We start from the raw sequence: 19,837 nt of genomic DNA on the forward strand, positions 1-19,837 counted from the left end.
AAAACATCTAAATATTATCGATTCAGATATTTTATATTGTCATATATAAAATTTCTAAAACGCAATGTGTATTCTACACTTAGATTATTTCAGTTTGGACTAGACAAATTTCCCATGCTAAAATGCATGGGAAAATGCATAAAATAGGCAACTAGTAACTACTATACACATTTCAGTTCTAGATTATATGTATAAGAAGTAGACAGTGCCTCAAAATAATTTACAAAATCATCCAAAGGACACCTTCATTTCCAGTTTCTCTGAACAAATCCATGGTGCCAGTCATAGGAAAAAGAAAGAGCTGATCACGTACATTACTGAGGCCTATAAGATGAAAATGTATTTAATGAGAATCAATGGGAGAACAAAACTGTCTCCATTTGTGAAAAAGTAAAACCAACAGCTTCACAGAGCAAAGCCAAAAGCTTAGCATAACCAGCACCTAACAAAAAAATAGCACAGGATCTCCTGCTTTTCTCTTACTGTAGGCTATGCACTAATCACTTTGGTAAACTAAGGAAATAGACACATGAAAATTCAATTCTAAGTCGCAGCTCAGAAGGTCATACAAAATCTGCACAAAGGAATCTGTCTAAAACTAGCAATCAAACCATAAAAAAAGACCAGGATCTGTGTTCTGGGCCTTTTATGAATATCTGACTACTATATGTTTAACCACTCTAATTTTCCTTTTAAAACAAAAATAATGGAAAGTTGTCTTTAACTCAGGTATTAAAAATAAGGGCTTTACAACAGATACTCAACAAAGTACTACTGTGTTTGTTAAGGTAAATGAGTATAATCTTATTCCAAATCATCTTGATCAATTAAAGCTGACTACTAGCAATATACTACTACAAGGAGTACAAAAAGGTTAGTTGGTAACAACCCTGTACGCAAAGTTTGTTAACAGTGATCTGAAACCATAAAAGTGGGAATAACAAAAAAAGTTGTCTGCACCAATTTTCACCATGCAAAGTACTGAAGTACTGTCTTGCTCTAACAAAAAATAGAACAGATATAACTCACTTCCATGTGTGTAGTTAAAGGGTCATAGACACCCTGACAGTTGTTTCTGTTTTCAGATCCTGTATAATGGTGCTTATTTATCACTTTAACAAGAAAAATCTGACAGCCTGTTTTTCATGATGGTCCAAGTTACTAAAAATATGCTCCAGCTCTCAAGAATGAACTCAACAGTTTAGAATGGATAAACCATCTATTTTCAACAATAATGAAATTGGCACATCCTCACTACTCAACAATAATGCAAAGTCCTTACATAATACCAAGCACCTAAAGTAAAGGTTTATTAAAGACCCATAGGGCAAAACAGGCCCCAAAGATCAAGACCGTAAAGCAGCAAGGTAGCCATCCTGAGTATCTTAAAAGAACATAAAATAAAATTTTGAAACTCAAGAAGGAAATGGGGTAAGGAAAACTCTCCCTTGAAACACAAAGCTTATTATGACACAAACTTTGATAAAAATCACATATTTAAGCCAACAAATATCTGGTTTAATGTTAGATGCAAAGAGGTGTATCTTATAATTACATCTTACATCAACCAGTGCATGTTTACTTTGTAGTTCAGAAGAAAGAAGGCATCCTGATGCCAAGTTCTGAGTGTTTGACCCTTTTGAGTCTTTGTTAGAAGACCTGCAAGTCCTGGCAAGCCCAAAATATCTAGAATAATTGCTTCTGAGATTTCACTAAGACTTAGCCACATAGCTCAACCACCGGGACATCGCTAGGGGTCATCCCCAAAACACAACAAACACCTCCCTTAAGGCAAACAATACGGGTCCACTTTAATGATAAATGTCATTACAGGATTGCCAGTGGGAGGTTTGTGGAACCCAGTTAAGGAAGACAGTCTGGCCTCACATCTGCTCTGGAAAAAACCTTGGCTATCAGGGTCCACATCACATAAATACCACCACTTGGTACACCTTCTATTTTCCAAGACTCTCAGCAAACAGCACAAAAAAGAGTTCCACAAATAACAGCGTATTTTTCTGAACCCAAGAGATCTTTTTTTGTTCCACACAGGTGTGGATCTGGAAACATGCCATACAGCATTGCAGAACAGCAGCCGGAAGGGAATCAGTACTTTGGAAAATTCTGGTTTAAACAAAGCGAAACAGACTATTTCACTACCCAGAACTAACATCAGACCACCCTTTCTTTGGATTTCCCCTTAACCTAAAAATCTCCTGTTATGCTTCCCCACTCCCTTCCTGAGAGTTTCCCCATTTAATGCTTTTATAATGGTTCTGGTCATATTTTGTAAGCCCTTGCTTTTCAGAACAAGGTGTTCAGATAGGTACAAAGTGGGCACTGCCTGTCATGCAAGCCAAGGCACAGGCAGAAGTCGGAGGATCCAATGGATGGGACCCAAGAAACCAGAGCAACACCAGAACCTGGGTACAGCCAACCCCTCTCAGACACGAGGGATCCCTCAAAGAAACCCAGAATTAAAAATCCATCTTTCCAAGCTGGCCTGATTCTAAGCCTCTCTCCATCAAGATTTTGCCTTGCTGGGTATTTCCACATACCAGCTTTCTCCTACCCATTCTATAAGGATTTCCCCCACCCCCAATCTGGGAGGAAGATTTGAGATACTTCTCCTGCTTCCTCACTTGGGACTTAGAGTAACAAGGCCTTCCTCTCCTCAAAGGACAGGGCTCACTGAGCATGACTGGGCAGCAGGCAGGGACCCTGTAACAGACCCATTTAGAATCTTTAAAACTCTCCAAGATGGATAGTTCTAAGCTTATTTGATCATTGACTGTGTGTGTGTTTGTTTGTTTGTGTTTATCATGGTGCATCTCATAGGGCACTAAATCATGGCCGCATATAGGAATCGTGTAGACAGTTTTTTTAAAAATCCCAGTACTCAGTCTGTACCACAGATCAATTATTTCAGAACTTCTGGGTGTGGAACCCAGGCATCAGTAGTTCTTAAAAAGCTTCCAAGATATGCAGATAAGTTTTAAAACCAACTAACTTTGGAGAACACTCATCTATTAGTCCTAGCCTCTTCTCCAAATTAAAATAAAAGCCACACAAAACTGCATCCTGAACCTATCCAGGAGACCTGCAAGAAAAAGAAAGAAAGAGGGGCCACTGCCATGGCTCACTTGGTTAATCCTCCACTTGTGGCACCAGCAACCCATACGGGCACCAGGTTCTAGTCCCGGTTGCTCTTCTTCCAGTCCCGCTCTCTGCAGTGGCCCGGAAGGGCAGTGGAGGATGGCCCAAGTGCTTGGGCCCTGCACTGTATGGGAGACCAGGAAGAAGCACCTGGCTCCTGGCTTTGGATCGGCAAGCTCTGGCCGTAGCAGCCATTAGGGGGGTGAACCAATGGAAGGAAGACCTTTCTCTCCATCTCTCACTGTCTAACTCTATCTGTCAAATAAAAAGAAAAAAAGAAAGAAAAAGGGAGGAAGGGAGGGAGGGAGGAGAGAAGGAAAAAAAGTATCAAACGAAGATGAGATATCCAGCATTCAAGCAGCTTTATTTTACTGGATGTCAGCACTACACCCTACCTCCAAACTCACCTGCACATTTCTGGGTATGTTGTTTACTGTCTGAATAATTTTACACATCAAAGAAAAATTGATTTTTTTGACAGATTTAGAAATCACCACCAATACCAAGAAACTTACCAAACTGATATATATGGATAAAGAAACAATGAAGTATGTATTAAGCACAATAAGAGTTGTGCAGTTTAGATTGGTTACCTTTTCCATGTTTTCTAAGAGTTAAATTTTTTGAAAATTCTGTTTTATGAGCATCTTAAAATATGGGTTTGAAAACCACTGCCCCTCGCCAGATTCTGTCCTGGTTGCCCCTCTTCCAGGCCAGCTCTCTGCTGTGGCCAGGGAGTACAGTGGAGGATGGCCCAAGTGCTTGGGCCCTGCACCCCATGGGAGACCAGGATAAGTACCTGGCTCCTGCCTTCAGATCAGCGCGGTGCAACGGCCGCAGCGCGCCGGCCACGGCGGCCATTGGAGGGTGAAGCAACGGCAAAGGAAGACCTTTCTCTCTGTCTCTCTCTCTCTCTCACTATCCACTCTGCCTGTAAAAACAAAACAAAACAAACAAACAAAAAAAGAAAACCACTGCCCCTGACCACCTTCAAAGCAATCTGGGAGTCCACTGTGGACCAGCTGTCCCATGGCACTGTGACATGCTGCAATTAATATGACTTTGCAGAATCAAGCTCAAGGGTATGCACTATAATTTGGTAGTCCACTGAAAGGGAGAGATTGCTAAAAGATCCGTCCCAGACTTGCCAATTCAAGCTCTGTGGAGAACTGAAAGGCCCTTGTTCCCTTAGGGGCCAGCTGCCAAACCAACACTTAAGATGGATGGACTGAAGGGATTAAAGTAGATGAAAAATATCCTTTCCTCTAATTTTTAGCTAAAGTTGCTCTTGATAAACACTTTGGCTATTTTCAGTACAAGTGAAAACTACAGTTCTCGATACATTCAGTGGAACACCCTGAGACTAACTCAAAAACAGTAACATTACAATACTCCTGGAACATTGTACCATGCCAGACATTCAACTACTCCTAGCTAAAGTCAACTAAACTTAATGTAATCAACAATAGGTAGTGAATCCACAGAAATCTTTTTTTTAATTTATCTCATTTTTAGACAATTTTAACCAGATTAATAATAAAAGCTATAATGTTTAAAATTTTAAATAGGAGTCCAAATAGAAAGAAAATCAGATAGACCTTTTGGTGATAATAATGCAACTACACTGTAAACATCATTTTATATAGGTCCCTACCTAATATACCATCATAAAAAATAACTATGCCACACAGATAAAAAGGTACAGCACCTAAAATCAGCACCTGGGTGTTTATTTTCCAGTTTTCATCCCAACAAGAAAGGTGTGTTCCGGGGCCTACCTTAACATGTCCAATCCCCGGTTCCAGAGTTATTCTCCTACCACCTCTCTCCCAACTCTAACAAAGCCCAGAGCCGTGTTCGCTGCCTATACATTTATACACTCTGTACACTGAAATCCCCTGCAGCAAGCACCAGCTGGCCTAATCACCTTAGGTCCACAGAGAAAGTAATAAATGGATGTGCTTATTCCCTCAGACACAAATAGGAAAAAAAGTCAGCCACGCAAACAAAGAATTATAATGCAAGACGCGTGCTGATGTGCTGCACACAGCACTGTAACACATAAACCCTAACAGGGAATTACTAGTGAAGGACCTGCCAATTTCTCTAGAAAAATGAGGAAAGGCTTTACAGAGTTGAGTGAGCAGGGGAAAATACTTGCTAAATAAATATTTGAACAGCATTGTTTTAATTCACAGTAGCTGTAAAACTCCTTTATTTAAAGACATTAAAATACATAGCACAAACGAGAACACAGAGAAAAGTGACAAGAATACACCAACCATGCCCTCAAAAAGCTTTCAGGGGCATGGCACTGTGGCTTAGCGGGGAAAGCCAGCACCTACAAGGCCGGCATCCTATATGGGTGCTAGTTCAAGTCCTGGCTGCTCTACTTCCAATCAAGCTCCCTGCTAATGGTTTGCAAAAGCAGCGGAGGATGGCCAAAGTGCTTAAGTCCCTGCACATGGGAGACTGGAAGAAGCTCCTGGCTCCTGGCTTCAGACTAGCTCAGCCTGGCTGTTTCAGCCATTTGGGGAATGAACCAGTGGATGGAAGATCTCTCTCTGTCTCTCTGCCTTTCAAGTAAATAAATAAATCTTTTTTTTTAAAAAAAAAAAAGCTTTCAAAAGAGTCTTTATTTTCAAAAGTTTTTAAACAATAAAACAATTACATTTAAATGGGAGTTCTTTTAAGGTTTCCTATTTTTAAATAAAAGTATTAACAAAACAGCAGTTAAATAAAAGGAGACAATGAAGATAAAAATATAACAAATAGGGTTTAAAAAAAAAAAAACTAGCAGATGATATGCCAGATTATAATGAAAGCCCAGGCAATGGCAGCTGACTAGGATTTAGGATATGACGATGAGTCTTCCTAATAATTCCTTGGTCTAAAAGTCAGTCTGTGCTGTGAACTGAAAACAACTTACATCTTAGCACAGGTGGGGGAAGTAAGTCTCTTCAGTCAAATTCCAGAAAACTGGTAGTATTCTTTGATCTAAATTCTTCACTAAATTTTAAACACACTACTTTGTGGTATCTTTTATTTCAGATGTATGTTTTATGAAGAGTCTAGATTTACAGTTCTTGCTGTCCTGAGTTATCAGAAAGCACAACTGAAGAGTTGAATTTGAGGTCAATGTTGTGGCATAGCAGGTAAAGCATCCCACATGGGCACCAGTTTCAGTCCCAGCTGCTCCACTTCCAATCCAGTTCCCTGCTGATGGCCTAGGAAAAGCAGCAGAAGATGGTCCAAGTGTAGGGACCCCTGCCTCCCATGAGGGAGACAAGGATGAAGCTCCTGACTCCTGGCTCCCACCTGGCCCAGCTCTGGCAGCTGTGGCCATCTAAGAAATAAACTAGCAGATGGAAGCGTTTTCTCTCTCTCTCTCTCCCTCTCTCCCTCTCTCCCTCTCTCCCTCTCTCCCTCTCTCCCTCTCTCCCTCTCTCTCCCTCTCTCTTAATTCTGACTTTCAAATAAATTTTTTTAAAAAGTTAAATTCAAGGTCAAAGTTTTAATAGAAAATGAGGGCCTACACCAAGGAACAAATGCCTCCTATGTATGTTAAACACAATTTTTTACATAACGAGTACTTTATGTAAACAGATTTAAATCCCTTTATGTCTAACAACTATGCTATAATATTTTCCAGAGCATTTGCTCAGTTCCTTTTAAAATACTTTTGAGACTAAGTGACTTAGAAAGGTATAACTAAGGTGATAAGAAACAACCTAGGTTTTGACCTGTAAGAAGCTGACTAATGTATTCCTACTGTAAAGTACACATGAGTAGGACAGAAGGAGGAAGGAAGCTCTCTCTGCACTGGTGAGTAAAGGTATCTGAGATGAGTTGGGGGGGGTGCAAAACGGTGCATGTGATATGCTCCACTGTATGAGAAATACGAGAATGCTGATCTTTATTTGCTTATATCGACATAGAGAAACTAAAGGAATATGGAATAACAATACCAGAGACTATCTGGAAAAGACTAAAAAATGAGGATCAAAGATGAGAAGGGGAATTTTCACTGTAAACCTTCCTATTTATTTCTTAAATTTTTGAACTATGTGAATATATTTATATTTTCAAATATTTAAATAAAAACATGGAAAAATGGGCTACAGTTGTGATCATTCTGATTCAATTCTATGGCAAGCAGTAATAATTTTCTTACTAGCATTTCTTCTATTATGGTCTTGCCAATTCTTCAAAAATTCTACCTCTTAAGGAACAAATTAATTGCCAAGGACAAGAAAGATAAAATATAATTATATTTAAAGAAAGAATTTATCCCCTCCTCCAACATTTTCATCTAAATTGACAAGAAGAAGAATAAGTCTCATCCAGCCAGTGAAGGGGAAATATACACCCTCTTTGGCAAGGATACCACAAGCAGAAAAATTAATACATACATTCCACTTGTAAATTTTTAAATAACTATATTGTTCATCGGGCCTATTTACCGGCATTACAATTTCATAAGTGTTACAATATTGCAGTTTCTAGGTGCACGTAGATTTTCAAAATAACAACAGGAAAACTGCAATTACTTTTCTGATTTGAAAAACAAGTTTGACGAGGTCTGTCTGCAGGAAAAGTGCATCAGTCACCCCCAGAGTCAGTGCCTCCTCTCTGGGCTCCTGCCACAGAGCCCTTCCGAAGCTGCCTCATACCACACATGCTTCCATAAGGCACACCTGTGCCAACTTCGCCTCCTCCATTCTCCACCTGCCAAACCCTTGCCCTCCTGTAAAGCTCAGTGTAAGTGAGTTTCCCAAATCCCTGTCGGAATTCACCGTTCCTTCTATTTCTGTGCAATCTAACTGTTTGTTTGTTTGTTTGTTTTACAGGGAGAGGCACAGAGGGCTCCCATCTGCTGGTTCACTCCCCAGATGCCTGCAACAGCCAGCTCTGGGCCAGGCAGAAGCCAGGAGTCAGAAACGTGGGTGGCATAAACCTAGTTACATGAGCCACCACGACCGTGTTCCAAGGTCTGCAACAACAGAAAGCAGAAAGCAGAAGTCAAGGACAGGGCCAGGTATCAAACCTAGGTACTCCAATATGAGACATGGTATCCTAGCCACTAGTCCAAACACCCACCCTGAACCTAAACATTTTACGGTTAATTTTGTGCCTACAGATCTGTCCTGCCCCTCTCAAATGTGAGATCATTAGAAGAAATAGCTCTTATTCATATTTATATCCTTATGGATAATCTTTGTCTCTTATCAACAACAACATCATTACTAACAACAACAGATAGACAAAGACCAGGTACTGCACTTGGCATAGTGAGGAAAGCATTACCTCATTTAATAAAGATAGTCCTATTTTACAGATAAGAAAACTGAGGCTCAGAGATGATAGAGTAGTTTTTCCAAAGTTATTTACACCTAGGGCAGATATAAGAAACAGAATGAGGCTTCGACCCCGGTCCCTGCTTCCAAAGTGTACACTCTCAGCCACTTTGCTTAGAACTTAGGGAGGGTCATTAACAGCGTCAGTATTATCCTTTATGAAAAAAAAACAGAATTGTATTTTGCAAAAGGCTTTCAAAGTCCAGGAGCCCTTAGAAGTGAAGGGGGGAAAAAAGAGAGCTTTCCATCATCATTCATACTCTTTTACACAAAACCTGTCACTTTCTATCTGTCCTTAAGGGATATTTTCCTCTCAGGTCCCAACCCCAGGCCTATGCCCTTTGAGCTTGTTGAGAAAAATAAGCTCAATGGGTGTTCTTCTGCCTTGTCCCTCCTCCTGCCTTCACACCCTCCTGTGTCTCTCCTATGTGTCTCCAGTGGTCTCAAACAGTTGGGAATCCCTTGGATCTTGAAGGATATATATATCCTGATATATATATCCTGATATATATATCCTGATATATATCCTGATATATATTCCTTTTAATTTATTCATTTAAATATTTATACTAGCAGTAAGGGCATCACAGTGCAGTAGTAAAACTACCAGTTGAGACACCTGCATCCATGTCCAGGTTCGAGTCCCACCTGTACATCCACTCCAGCTTCCTGCTGTGAACACCCTAAGAGGCAATAGGTTATGGCTCAAGGACTTGAGCCCCTGCCATCCACATGGGAGACCCAAACGGTGTTTGGGGCTCCTGTCAACAGCCTGGCTGTTGCAGGCATTTGGGGAGTGAACCAATGGATGAAATATATCCCCCTGCCTGCCTTTCAAATAAATGAAAATAAATTTTCATTTGCTAAAAGCACTTCTCAATGTGGGCACAGAGGCCAGCACTCTCTGGATTTACACCAAGCAGCAGGAGGAAGACGAACAATAAGGAGTCTCCTCAGCTGTCCCATTCCTTTCTAGCCTTAGAAATTATGATAATTAAGCAATACACATGTCTGTAGATTTGGACACACATAAGCAAAAATATGAGAATCATTCACAATTCTATCAGATGACTCTTCTTCATTCCTACTATGTAGACAAGTTCAAGTTTTCCCCAACTTTAAGAGACTTTCTTCAACTGATCTTTACAAAACATTCTTTTCCAACACTATAATGAGAGGCTTCCTGAGGATGGAAGCCAGATTCGTGTCCTAAACATTGAAGGCACTCAGGATGACTTATGCTATATCCCCAGTCCCAACATGCAGTCAGAGCTCAATCAATGCTCATGAGATGAAAGAATGAACGGAAGAACCGGTGATGTAGATTACTGAAGTCTAGTAAATCGTGTCATAGGTATTAGCACATAAGACAGGTACTCTTTTTGCTTCAAGTCAACTCTAAAACATAGAACTCAAGGAGAGATCCTAAAAAAAAGAAATTATTTTATTTTTACCTACCTAGCTAGGGGTAAAGTCTGCCAAATGAAATAACTAAAGCTCACACCTCACTTCATTCCATGTAACACAGCCTTAAGACAACTGCAGACACCATAATGTAGCACTGAAGTAGTCAGCTCTCTCTGAAGCACTGCCCAGCTGAGGAGATAGGCCTGAATGGAAGCACTTATACCTGAATGGAAGATAGGAATTGTTGGAGCCAGATAGTAGTGCTCTGTAGGCTTCTTCTGGGGTCTTCTTCAAATAGATTACCTAAGACAGATAAACAGCAAAATGAGAACATCACCAAAGAACGGCACAAAACTAATTCCTCACCAGATCTGCATTTGAGTGCTTCCAACACAGTCATCGGGATAAAGTTGGTCTTTAGACAGCAACTTGAGCTGCCAACATTTCCTTTTCAGCTAAGATGAGCAGCGGCCTTTGGCTTACAAATGGGTGAGAGCTTGCAGAGGCAAATTCATTAAGGGGCCATCTAGGACTGTTTATCAGGCACACTGATGGACACCGTTGACAGGAACAACCATACCTTCAGAATACCAAGTGCTCACCAAAGACCAGTGTGGGCCTCCTTGTCCTTCCTAGAAGGTCTGGCATGAACTAGTTCAGTGCCTGGTGAAGTCTGGAAGACACTCTATGGTGAGTGCAATATTCATCAAATAGCTATTGGGAGCTCTGTTTGAGAAAAGTCAGTGTTGCTCTCTTAAAGCTCAATAAATTCACAAGGAAATGGGAAAAAATGGGTGCAGGTAAGAGCACTGCACAATGCATTGGCTTAGCTCTTGACACCAGTGGTGCTTAAATCCCCGTGGCTCAGCAGGATGAACTAATCTTCAAGAAACACACACAAAGGAGCTCTCAAAACCAGTAAACAACATCCATCTAACCAGATCATGGCCTATGTAGTCTATGCCAGGCACTCTACCAGGTACTGGTATGTCTCATAACAGAATTCACATTCTTGTGGGGTAAAGACAATAACTAAAAATATATCCTGAAATCTTGGCTGAAAAGGAATTATCAGAGCCCTGGAAAGAGAGAAGTGGATTGCTTGAGGTAGGTATGGGGCGGGGGGTGGGGTGGGGGGGTCTGGATGACCTTTAAGGGTGAGATCTGTGGGGGAGAAGAGGTCAGTGTGGAGGCTGGGAAGGAGCAAGCCAGGCAGAAGTAAGGAGCAACACAATGCATGGCAACAGTTTGGTTTTATTCCAAGTGTGGTTTAATATTTTAACAATGGGCCAAGGGCACTGGTCCTTTTCCTCTATAGCTTTGATCAAAATTAATTTCTAAAATCCTCTCTACCAAGAATTACAAGGTTTTTTTTTAAAGATCTATTTGATTTATTTGAAAAGCAGAGTTACAGAAACAGAGGTAGGACAGAAAGAGAGAGATCTTTCACCTGCTGGTTCACTCCCCAAAGGGCCACAATGGCCAGGGCTGGGCCAAGCTGAAGCCAGGAGCCTGGAACTCCAATGCTGGTCTCCCACATGAGTCACAGGAGACCCAAGTACTTGGGTCATCTTCCGCTGGTTTCCCAGGCACATTAGCAGGGAGCTCAATCAGAAGCCGAGCAGCCGGGACTTGAACAAGTAGCTCATATGGGATGCCAGCATCACAGTTGGTAGCTAAACCCGCTGTGCCACAATGCTGGACCCTCTACCCAGAATTAATATTATTTCCTTAATATGCCACAACATCAAAACCCTATGCATTTCAATGACAAGAATGACAAGAGCCCCAGTTCTCAGAAATAGGGGTTTTATTTCTATTTACAAAGCATCTTTATACATTAAGCTATATTACTAACAATGTATTACATGTGTTCACTTAATAATTTCCAGAATATAAACCACCTCAATTCTGAATTCTCTAAGGACAGAAAACTAATGTCTACAGATAAAAAGTACTTCTGACTTTAATAACAAAGCCCCACATTCATTTAGCAAGGAAATATGAAAGTCTGATTTTTTTAAGGTAATTGTGTATAAAACAAAAACAGCACTACAAATTAAACTGTGAAAGTGCTAAACAAGATATAAGGCACAGATCCTACAAATGAAGAATCGTGACTGTAGCTGCAGCTCCAATTACACAAACCCATTTAAAAAACAACCCTAGGTTTCAAGTCTGTTTTCGGTAACAAGTGTTAGAACAGGATTCTACTGCGTCCTAACAGGGAGGTTAGATAACAGAGGTGGTTACAACACCATGGTTGCTCAGGCCTAAAGATGCTGCAGCACTGGAAAGTCGACTACAGCTGCTAAAAGGCAACACTCCTAGTAGAAAGCCTCTCTGTTTGGATTAGATAATTAATGCTTATCCAACAACCTCTGAAGAGCAAAAATACATCTCCCACCTCAGGAGCAATTAGGATAATTCCCTTTCGTTTGGAGGCAATCATTCTGCAGGAGGGAAGCCAGCCAGAGTGAACGACTTCTTCAGACAGGCGAGCCCAAAGGGCTTCGCTCCTCATCTTACCTGCATGACTTAGTACACGGGACCCGTGTTCTCACACTGTAAGATGAGAGTCTTTGTTTTTATTTTTATCCCAGTGTTAAATTATTAATAAGTGCAAAGTGAAACCCAACAGGGGCCATCTAAATTCCAGGAAGATTCCTGGGGCACCTTTCACAGGCTGACCTTTCACAAGCTGAAGGCAAGTATTTGGGGCAGAGGGGGAAATGCTCTCCAGATAAATGAGTGCACTACTGAATAAACACGCTGGGAGACTAAAATGCCAAATTCCATCACTATGTCCCTAAACCTGTTTATACAGAATACTTGAAACTTGTATAACTTAAATAAAGTTTTTTTAAAAAAATGCCAAGTTCCATTTTCCTAAGAGGAATAGGTCATGGATTCCTTTGTCACTTCTTCTGAGACATATACCCTGATGAAAAAGAGACAGAGATTGGTGTCAGCATTGTGGCATAGCTGGTTAAGCTGCTGCCTGCAATACAGGCATCCCATATAGCTGCTCCACTTCTGATCCAGCTCCCTGATACTGGTCTGGGAAAAGCAGCAGAAGATGGCCCAAGTGCTTGGGCCCCTGTACCCATGTGGGAGACCTGAAAGAAGCTCCTGGCTCCTGGCTTAGGCCTGGCCCGGCCTAGATTGTTGTGGCCATCCAGAGAGTGAACCAGCAGACAGAAGATTCTCTCTCTCTTCTCTCTTTCCTTCCCAACCCCACTGTAACTCTGACTTTCAAATAAATAAATAAATATTTTTAAAAGAGAGAGAGAGAAACAGAAAGAGAACAGAAACAGACTGTGCCTGTTAAACTTTCAGGAAGGAAACTGCCATTGATTCAGCCTTGCTGTTGAGAAATCTGATGTTCAGAAGGGAAAGAAACTTTTTAAACTCACATTGTTGCTCTTTGATGAAGTCAGACTTTGAACAGAGATCTGACTCCAAAAATCCGGGAGAAAAGTTCCCACTCTTCCAAGTCTCCAAAGACCATTACACTTGACTTTTAAAATTGTGTTAAAAAATAATAAAAAAAATTAGGTGTTAACAGGAGTTGTCTCGAAGGAGTAGGACTGGGGGAAGGACTAGAGGGAGAATACAGAACTGTCCATATATTTCCTACATTCATGATATTCTTTTTGTAGTTTGTACAGATGAGTGCAAATGTGTTTTTTAAAGGGAAGTAATCAAATCACTTATGAAATGTGGAAAATGTACTTTTTAAAAAAAAGATTTATTTATTTATTAGAAAGAGTTACACAGAGAGAGAAGGAGAGGCAGAGAGAGAAAGAGGTCTTCCATCCACCAATTCATTCCTCAATTGGCCGCAATGGCCAGAGCTATGCCAATCCAAAGCCAGAAGCCAGGAGCTTCTTCTGGATCTCCCACACAGGTGCAGGGCCCAAGGACTTGGGTCATCTTCTACTGCTTTCCCAGGCCATAGCAGAGAGCTGGATCAGAAGTGGAGCAGCTGGGACTCGAACTAGCACCCATATGGGATGCCGGCACTGCAGGCAGCGGCTTTACCTGCTATGCCACAGCACTGGCCCCAAAAATGTAATCTTTCTAAAAGTAAAATCTATGGGCTATTGCCCTAGTAGTAAGGTGCCCTTTGGACATTTCATCCTACATCACAGCACCTGGATTTGAGTCCAAGCTCCACTCCAGTTTCCAGCTTCCTGCTAAGCCACACCCTGGGAAGCAGCAAGGATGGCTCAAGTAGTTGGGTTTCTGCCACCCATATGGGAGACCTGGACTGAGTTGCTGGCTCCCAACTTTTGCCTAACCCAGTCCTGCCCACTGCAGGCACTGGGGAATGAACCAACGATGGGAGATCTTCTCTGTCTCGCTCTTGGTCTTTCTCTTTCTCTGTGTCTCAGCCTCTGCTTCTCACATAAATAAAAATTTTTAAAGTGAAACATAAAAATAAAATCTACAGTGCTCAAAAATGTATTACCAGATATTCTAATATTTCTAAAACTATTTTATGAATAAAATTAATTTCAAAGCATCTTTTAAGTATAATTTTTCCTTTTCTAGTTTTAAGGGTAAAAAAATAATATGCTGCCCAGTCTTCCATTAAATATTAGCATAAATAAATCCAAATTGGAAGAATGCTCCCAAACTTGGCATTGATACAACTGAACAAAAGCCACTTGTGAGCCATATGTGTTTTCACTTCTATAATTGCCCTACCCTTTCAGGAAGTCATAGAAACTATCTCAGGAAATTAACATTTAATATATACTTCCTTATGTTTAACTGGGCAGGAGTCAGCCAATGAAAGTGATTTTTTAATGCCAGGTATCAAAATAAATTAATAAAAGATTCTTAAAGAGCCAGTACTTGTCGCTCCCCCTCTTCGTGGAGGAACGACACTAAGCCCTGCCTAGGCTTCATATCCGAGTCACGGCACCATTATGTCGCTCCCCCTATTCGTGGAGGAACGACACAGGACCCTGCGCTGTTCTTTTGTCTGCTCGGCCCTCCCCGGGTTTGCTGCTGGTTCTTCCCGGGTTGGCTACCGTCCCTTCCACCTCCGTGGAAGGGCGGTTCCCCCTGCCACATTCCCCACTTCCGCGGGGGAGCGGCACACCGCCGGCCGGCTCTCTCGGGGGCTTCACAGGTGTTCCCCTTAGATGTTCCTGGTGCATGCCGTCTCTCTCCTCCTTTATAGTCCTCCTCCGCCAATCCCAACTCGGCTGCCCACACGCCGAGTATGCTGCTCTCCTCCAATCAGGAGCAGGTCCTGCTGTTTATTGGTTGAACTGGAGGCAGCTGGGTAGAAGCTGTTTTCTCCTCTCCCAGCGCCATATTGTGGGAGAGCAGATGCATAGAATAAGTCTTAATTCCAGTAACTTAGTCTAGTCCGAGTTGCTCCCCACAAGTACTGAAACATATATGAGATCAATAGTTACGAGGTTTTTATTTAAAATGTAAGCACAGTACTACAAGGCAGCATAATTGATACTATTTAATAGTAAGTCAATGATGTCAAAGTTCAATTAATCAAACATTAACTTTCTCAACTTCAGTTTATGTACCACCGTGTACCCCCTTTAACTTATGTCAGTTCTGACGTAAAGTGTCTTGTATACTTGCTATAAATGAAAAACATGCTACTGAGTCTACACATGAATTAATACTAAAATACATAACTTAAAATTTTAAATGTGAAGCCAGCATTGTGGCATAGTGGGTAAAGCTGCTGCCTGCAATGCCAGCATCCCATATGGGCACCAGTTTATATCCTGGCTATTCTACTTCTGATCCAGCTCCCTGCTAATGTGCCTGGGAAAGCAGCAGAAGATGGCCCAAGTGTTTGGGTCCCTCCTACCCACATAAGAGACCTGGAAGAAGTTCCTGGCTTCTTGCTTCAGATTGGCTCAGCTCTGGCCGTTGTGGCCATTTGGGAAGTGAACCAGTGGATGAAAACTCTCTGTCTGTCTGTCTGTCTCTCTCTCTGTGACTTTCAAAATAAATAAAAATAAATCTTAAAAATTTTTAAATATTTGTGTATACAATGAAATGAAAAATAATGTAAAAAATACCAAGGTTGTACTTATTTTATAGATCAATACCAGACCAACATAAATAAAAGTCCTCTTAGAATTCATGTGAAAATACTTATAAATCTATTCTTTTTAAGCTAAATCCTATGATTGTCAAAAATAACATATATGAATTTCAGGGGCATCTTGCAATTTACAACCTCTCTTGTCATTTTCAACTCCAATAATTTAATCTGTCTGATACACAAGAGGTGATTCTCAAAACAACCAATGGCTTAATAGAGTCTAAACCAGACTCAAAGCTTACTATGTGTGTGGCTTTGCTTTCAGGTGCTACTGTTTCCCCAGACAAGCCATATGGCAAAGAGCAACACACACACACACACACACACACACAGTATATTTTAAAATAAAACTTGTGCCCCTATGTTTACCATATTTTGTGATTTGGAAAGTCTAAATACTCTCAGGTCTCAATTTGGCCATCTCAGAGTGTTCATCAATTTTGGCAGTTGGTTTCCTGTTGTTTAATATTTTACTTGTTTAAAAAAGAGGAAACAAATGCTGAGAATAGCCTTTCCCAGTTAGGCACTTCCACTGGAAATTATAAGATAGCTTTGAAATTAGCATTCCAAACATTTCTGAGTCAATTAAATTTTCTTCAAAATGGAAGTTTCCAGAAAACACATGTGATTACTTGAAATAGTCTAGAAGCACCAAGATTAACCAAATATAGAGGATGTATGCCAAAAAGGAGAGTCTTTTTTTTAACGTTTCAGACAACCATATTTAGCCCACACAGAATACTGAATTTGCACACTCAGAGATGTGTGCTTTGGATCGGCGCAGCACCGGCCGTAGCGGTCATTAGGGGAGTGAACCAACGAAAGGAAGACCTTTCTCTCTGTCTCTCTCTCACTGTCTATTAACTCTCTCTCTCTCTGTCCCTCTCTCTCACTGTCTAACTCTGCCTGGCAAAAAATTTAAAAAAAAAAAAAAGTTGCACAGTTCACACTAGGTGTCAGGTACTATACTAGGCATAATTTGGCTCATAAATCCTCACAACCCCCCTGAAGGAGGTCCCATCATTCTCTACTTTCTGTTTCACAGGTCCAACACTGCAAACCACTTGCTCACAGTCACCTGGCTACAGCTCAGGGGCGTCAGGCATCCTGGCTCGCTCAGAGACGCTCACAATCACTTCCTCCTGGGCACCTCACAGCTGTGTTGGGATTATTTTCCTTGATTCCAAAGCAGAAAGCTTCTAGAATGAGGAATCACATCTTCTTCCCAATGCTTCAAAAAAGTCCATGGAAAATGGAATTAAAAGTTTTTGTTGTTGTTGTTTTTTGGTGTTTTTTTTTGTTTGTTTTTTTTTGTTTGTTTTTTTTTGCAAAACATTTTGAAATCCCTGAAGTTATTTTGAATGCACATTTGCCATGAACTTTTCAAAGACCCCTTCATATGTTCTGTGACTGACTACTTTTAACTTGCAAGGTACTGACAACAGTGCAATCTTCCCAGGGAGTGACTTCAGCTTAATTAACAATTAGTGAAGGAAAGTTCAAAGAAATGTGTCACTGACACTTTATTGGTAATGCCCAGGGAAGCTCATAAAATTAATTTTCTGAGAGCCCAGATGTATGGAAGCATCCAACTAGGTAGACTCAATTCTACAACGAGGGACTAAAAGAGAAAGTAACAGGGGCAAACACTGTGGCACAGTAAGCTAAGCCTCTGCCTGAGGCGCCAGCATCCCACATGAGCACAGGTTCATATCCCAGCTGCTCCTCTTCCAATCCAGCTTTCTGTTTATGGCCTGGGAAAGATGGCCCAAGTGCTTGGGCCTCTGCACCCATGTGGGAGACCCAGAAGAGGATCCTGGCTCCTGGCTTCGTATTGGCTCAGCTCCAGCCATTGCAACCATTTGGGGAGTGAACCAGGGGAATAGAAGACCTCTCTTTCCCTCTCTCTGTCTGTAACTCTGAGTCTCAAATAAAATAATAAAATCTTTTAAAAAGAGAGAGAAAGTAATAAAGGGACTGATTTAAAAACTAAAAGCCGCCGGCCGCGGTGGCCATTGGAGGGTGAACCAACGGCAAAAGGAAGACCTTTCTCTCTGTCTCTCTCTCTCACTGTCCACTCTGCCTGTCAAAAAAAAAAATAAAATAAAATAAAATAAAAATAAAAACTAAAAGCTGGAGTCAGTATTGTGGTGCAGCAATTGACAATGTTACTTGCGACCGAGTCCCAGCTACTCCACTTGCAATCCACCTCCTGGCCAATATGCCTGGAAGCACCAGATGATGGCCCAAGTGCCTTGCCACCCACATGAGAGGCCAGGATGGAGTTCCTGGCTCCTGGATTTGGCCTGGCTCAAGTCTGACTGCTGCAGCCATTTGGAGAATGAACTAGTGGATGGAAGATCTCTCTCGCTTTCTTTTTCTGTCTCTCCTTTTCTCTTTCACTCCACTATTTGAATAAATAAATCTTTAAACAACAACAGCTAAAAGCTCTGGTTCATATAATTTGCATTTGTTTCTAGAGACTTTTGAAAGAGTGAAAGCCTCCTCTCAGGTCCCCACAGTCGGCCTCCCCCTTTCCTTGGGGCTATTCTGAAGCTACACTCATCCACTCCAACACCTGCTAAAAGGCAACCACCAGGAGGTGAGCCAGAACACAAATCACCAGAGACGGCTAGGATTCAACCACGTCTTCAATGTACTTAATGTTGACAACTGACACAGGGATACGCACACATATGAAGACATAGGGAGAGTCTGCAACCTGATTAAAGAACTGAAGACACTGACAGTAAGGCCCCCAAAGCAGTCTGGGGAACTGTCCACGAATTGAAAAAGACTGAAGACTAAGCCTGCTTTGTGTCATGAAAGCCATTTCATGGCCACCTCCTGCCCTTCCTTAAGGTCATGCCTGTCATGCCAGGCAGCCTTCTTTGGAAATGAGATGAGAACAAGCACTCGCCCCGTGCTCTCAAAGCTCTCCCTCCTTCTCCAAATTCTTACCCCAGTTTGTTTCTATGAAGACTTGATTTAGTCCTTCTCAATGAGGCTGCAGGCTACTGAGAGAACATTTCCATCTCTTCCCCATCTGCAGAACTCAACATTGTGCCTGGCACACAGCACACACTCAAAAAACCACTGGCAGCTGCACAAACAAGCAGTGGGAGGAAAGAGGATATTTTATGTGTGAAGAAACATGACAGACTCAAGGAGCACTGACTGGCCAGAGACTGAGGAGGCAGCAGCAAGTGGGGGTTAGGCACCCAGAGTCCACCTGCCTGGGTTCAAATCCAACTTTTCACCTATGTACATCTAGGCATTAATTCTCTAGGCTTCTGTTTCCTTAGGAGTCCTTATGGAGACATAACTGTAGCCACCTCATAAAGTTATTTGTTGGGAAGATTAAATGAATTAATAATGTATGTAAAATGCCCAGAACTGCATCTAGCACTTAGCAAGGAACCAAAGAATGACAGAATTTTGATCCCGAAGGAATTTTTCTACTTCTTACCAGCTCTATCCATGTGAATCTAGATCCATGACTGCTACTGTTTCTCGTACCTGAGCCCTAAAGCCTGCCTATACATACATATGTCAAAACATGAGGTTGTAAATATCACTTGTGATTGTGACATACCAAAACCAAAACACGCAGACCATCATTTAGTTCAGCCTCTCATTTTCAAGGACAAGCATTGATTCCAGCCTCAGTTCCGCCTCTTCAAACAGGCTCCCACATCTCCTGGTTCCTTAATACCAACAACCATAAAATAAATGCCACTGGACCCTGCTTTATCAAATCTACTGTCAAAATATCAGAAGATCCCTGAGGTGGCTTATGTCTTTCCAAAAAGTACATGCAAAC

The 19,837-nt window shown here is 41.4% G+C and overlaps 1 protein-coding gene across 16 annotated transcripts in view; it reads right to left on the reverse strand.

Moving 5' to 3' along the window:
• Positions 1–19,837, reverse strand: part of CDC14A (cell division cycle 14A) — a 186,621-nt gene that overhangs the window by 107,694 nt on the left and 59,090 nt on the right. For 10 of the 16 annotated variants that reach the window (XM_089300290.1, XM_089300287.1, XM_070077981.2 and 7 more), the window contains one exon: positions 10,144–10,223. The exons of 2 other annotated variants lie outside the window; for them this stretch is intronic. In XM_089300290.1, coding sequence (XP_089156416.1) covers positions 10,144–10,223 — 80 coding nt within the window. Of the gene's footprint in view, positions 1–10,143; positions 10,224–12,327; positions 12,470–19,837 lie in introns of those variants that run through there. 4 more of the 16 variants (XM_089300292.1, XM_089300289.1, XM_089300286.1 and 1 more) reach the window with 2 other exon arrangements.

This window comes from Oryctolagus cuniculus, chromosome 7 (genome assembly GCF_051225735.1).
Source record: "Oryctolagus cuniculus isolate XC-2025 breed Fujian yellow rabbit chromosome 7, ASM5122573v1, whole genome shotgun sequence".
Classification (NCBI taxonomy): domain Eukaryota; kingdom Metazoa; phylum Chordata; class Mammalia; order Lagomorpha; family Leporidae; genus Oryctolagus; species Oryctolagus cuniculus.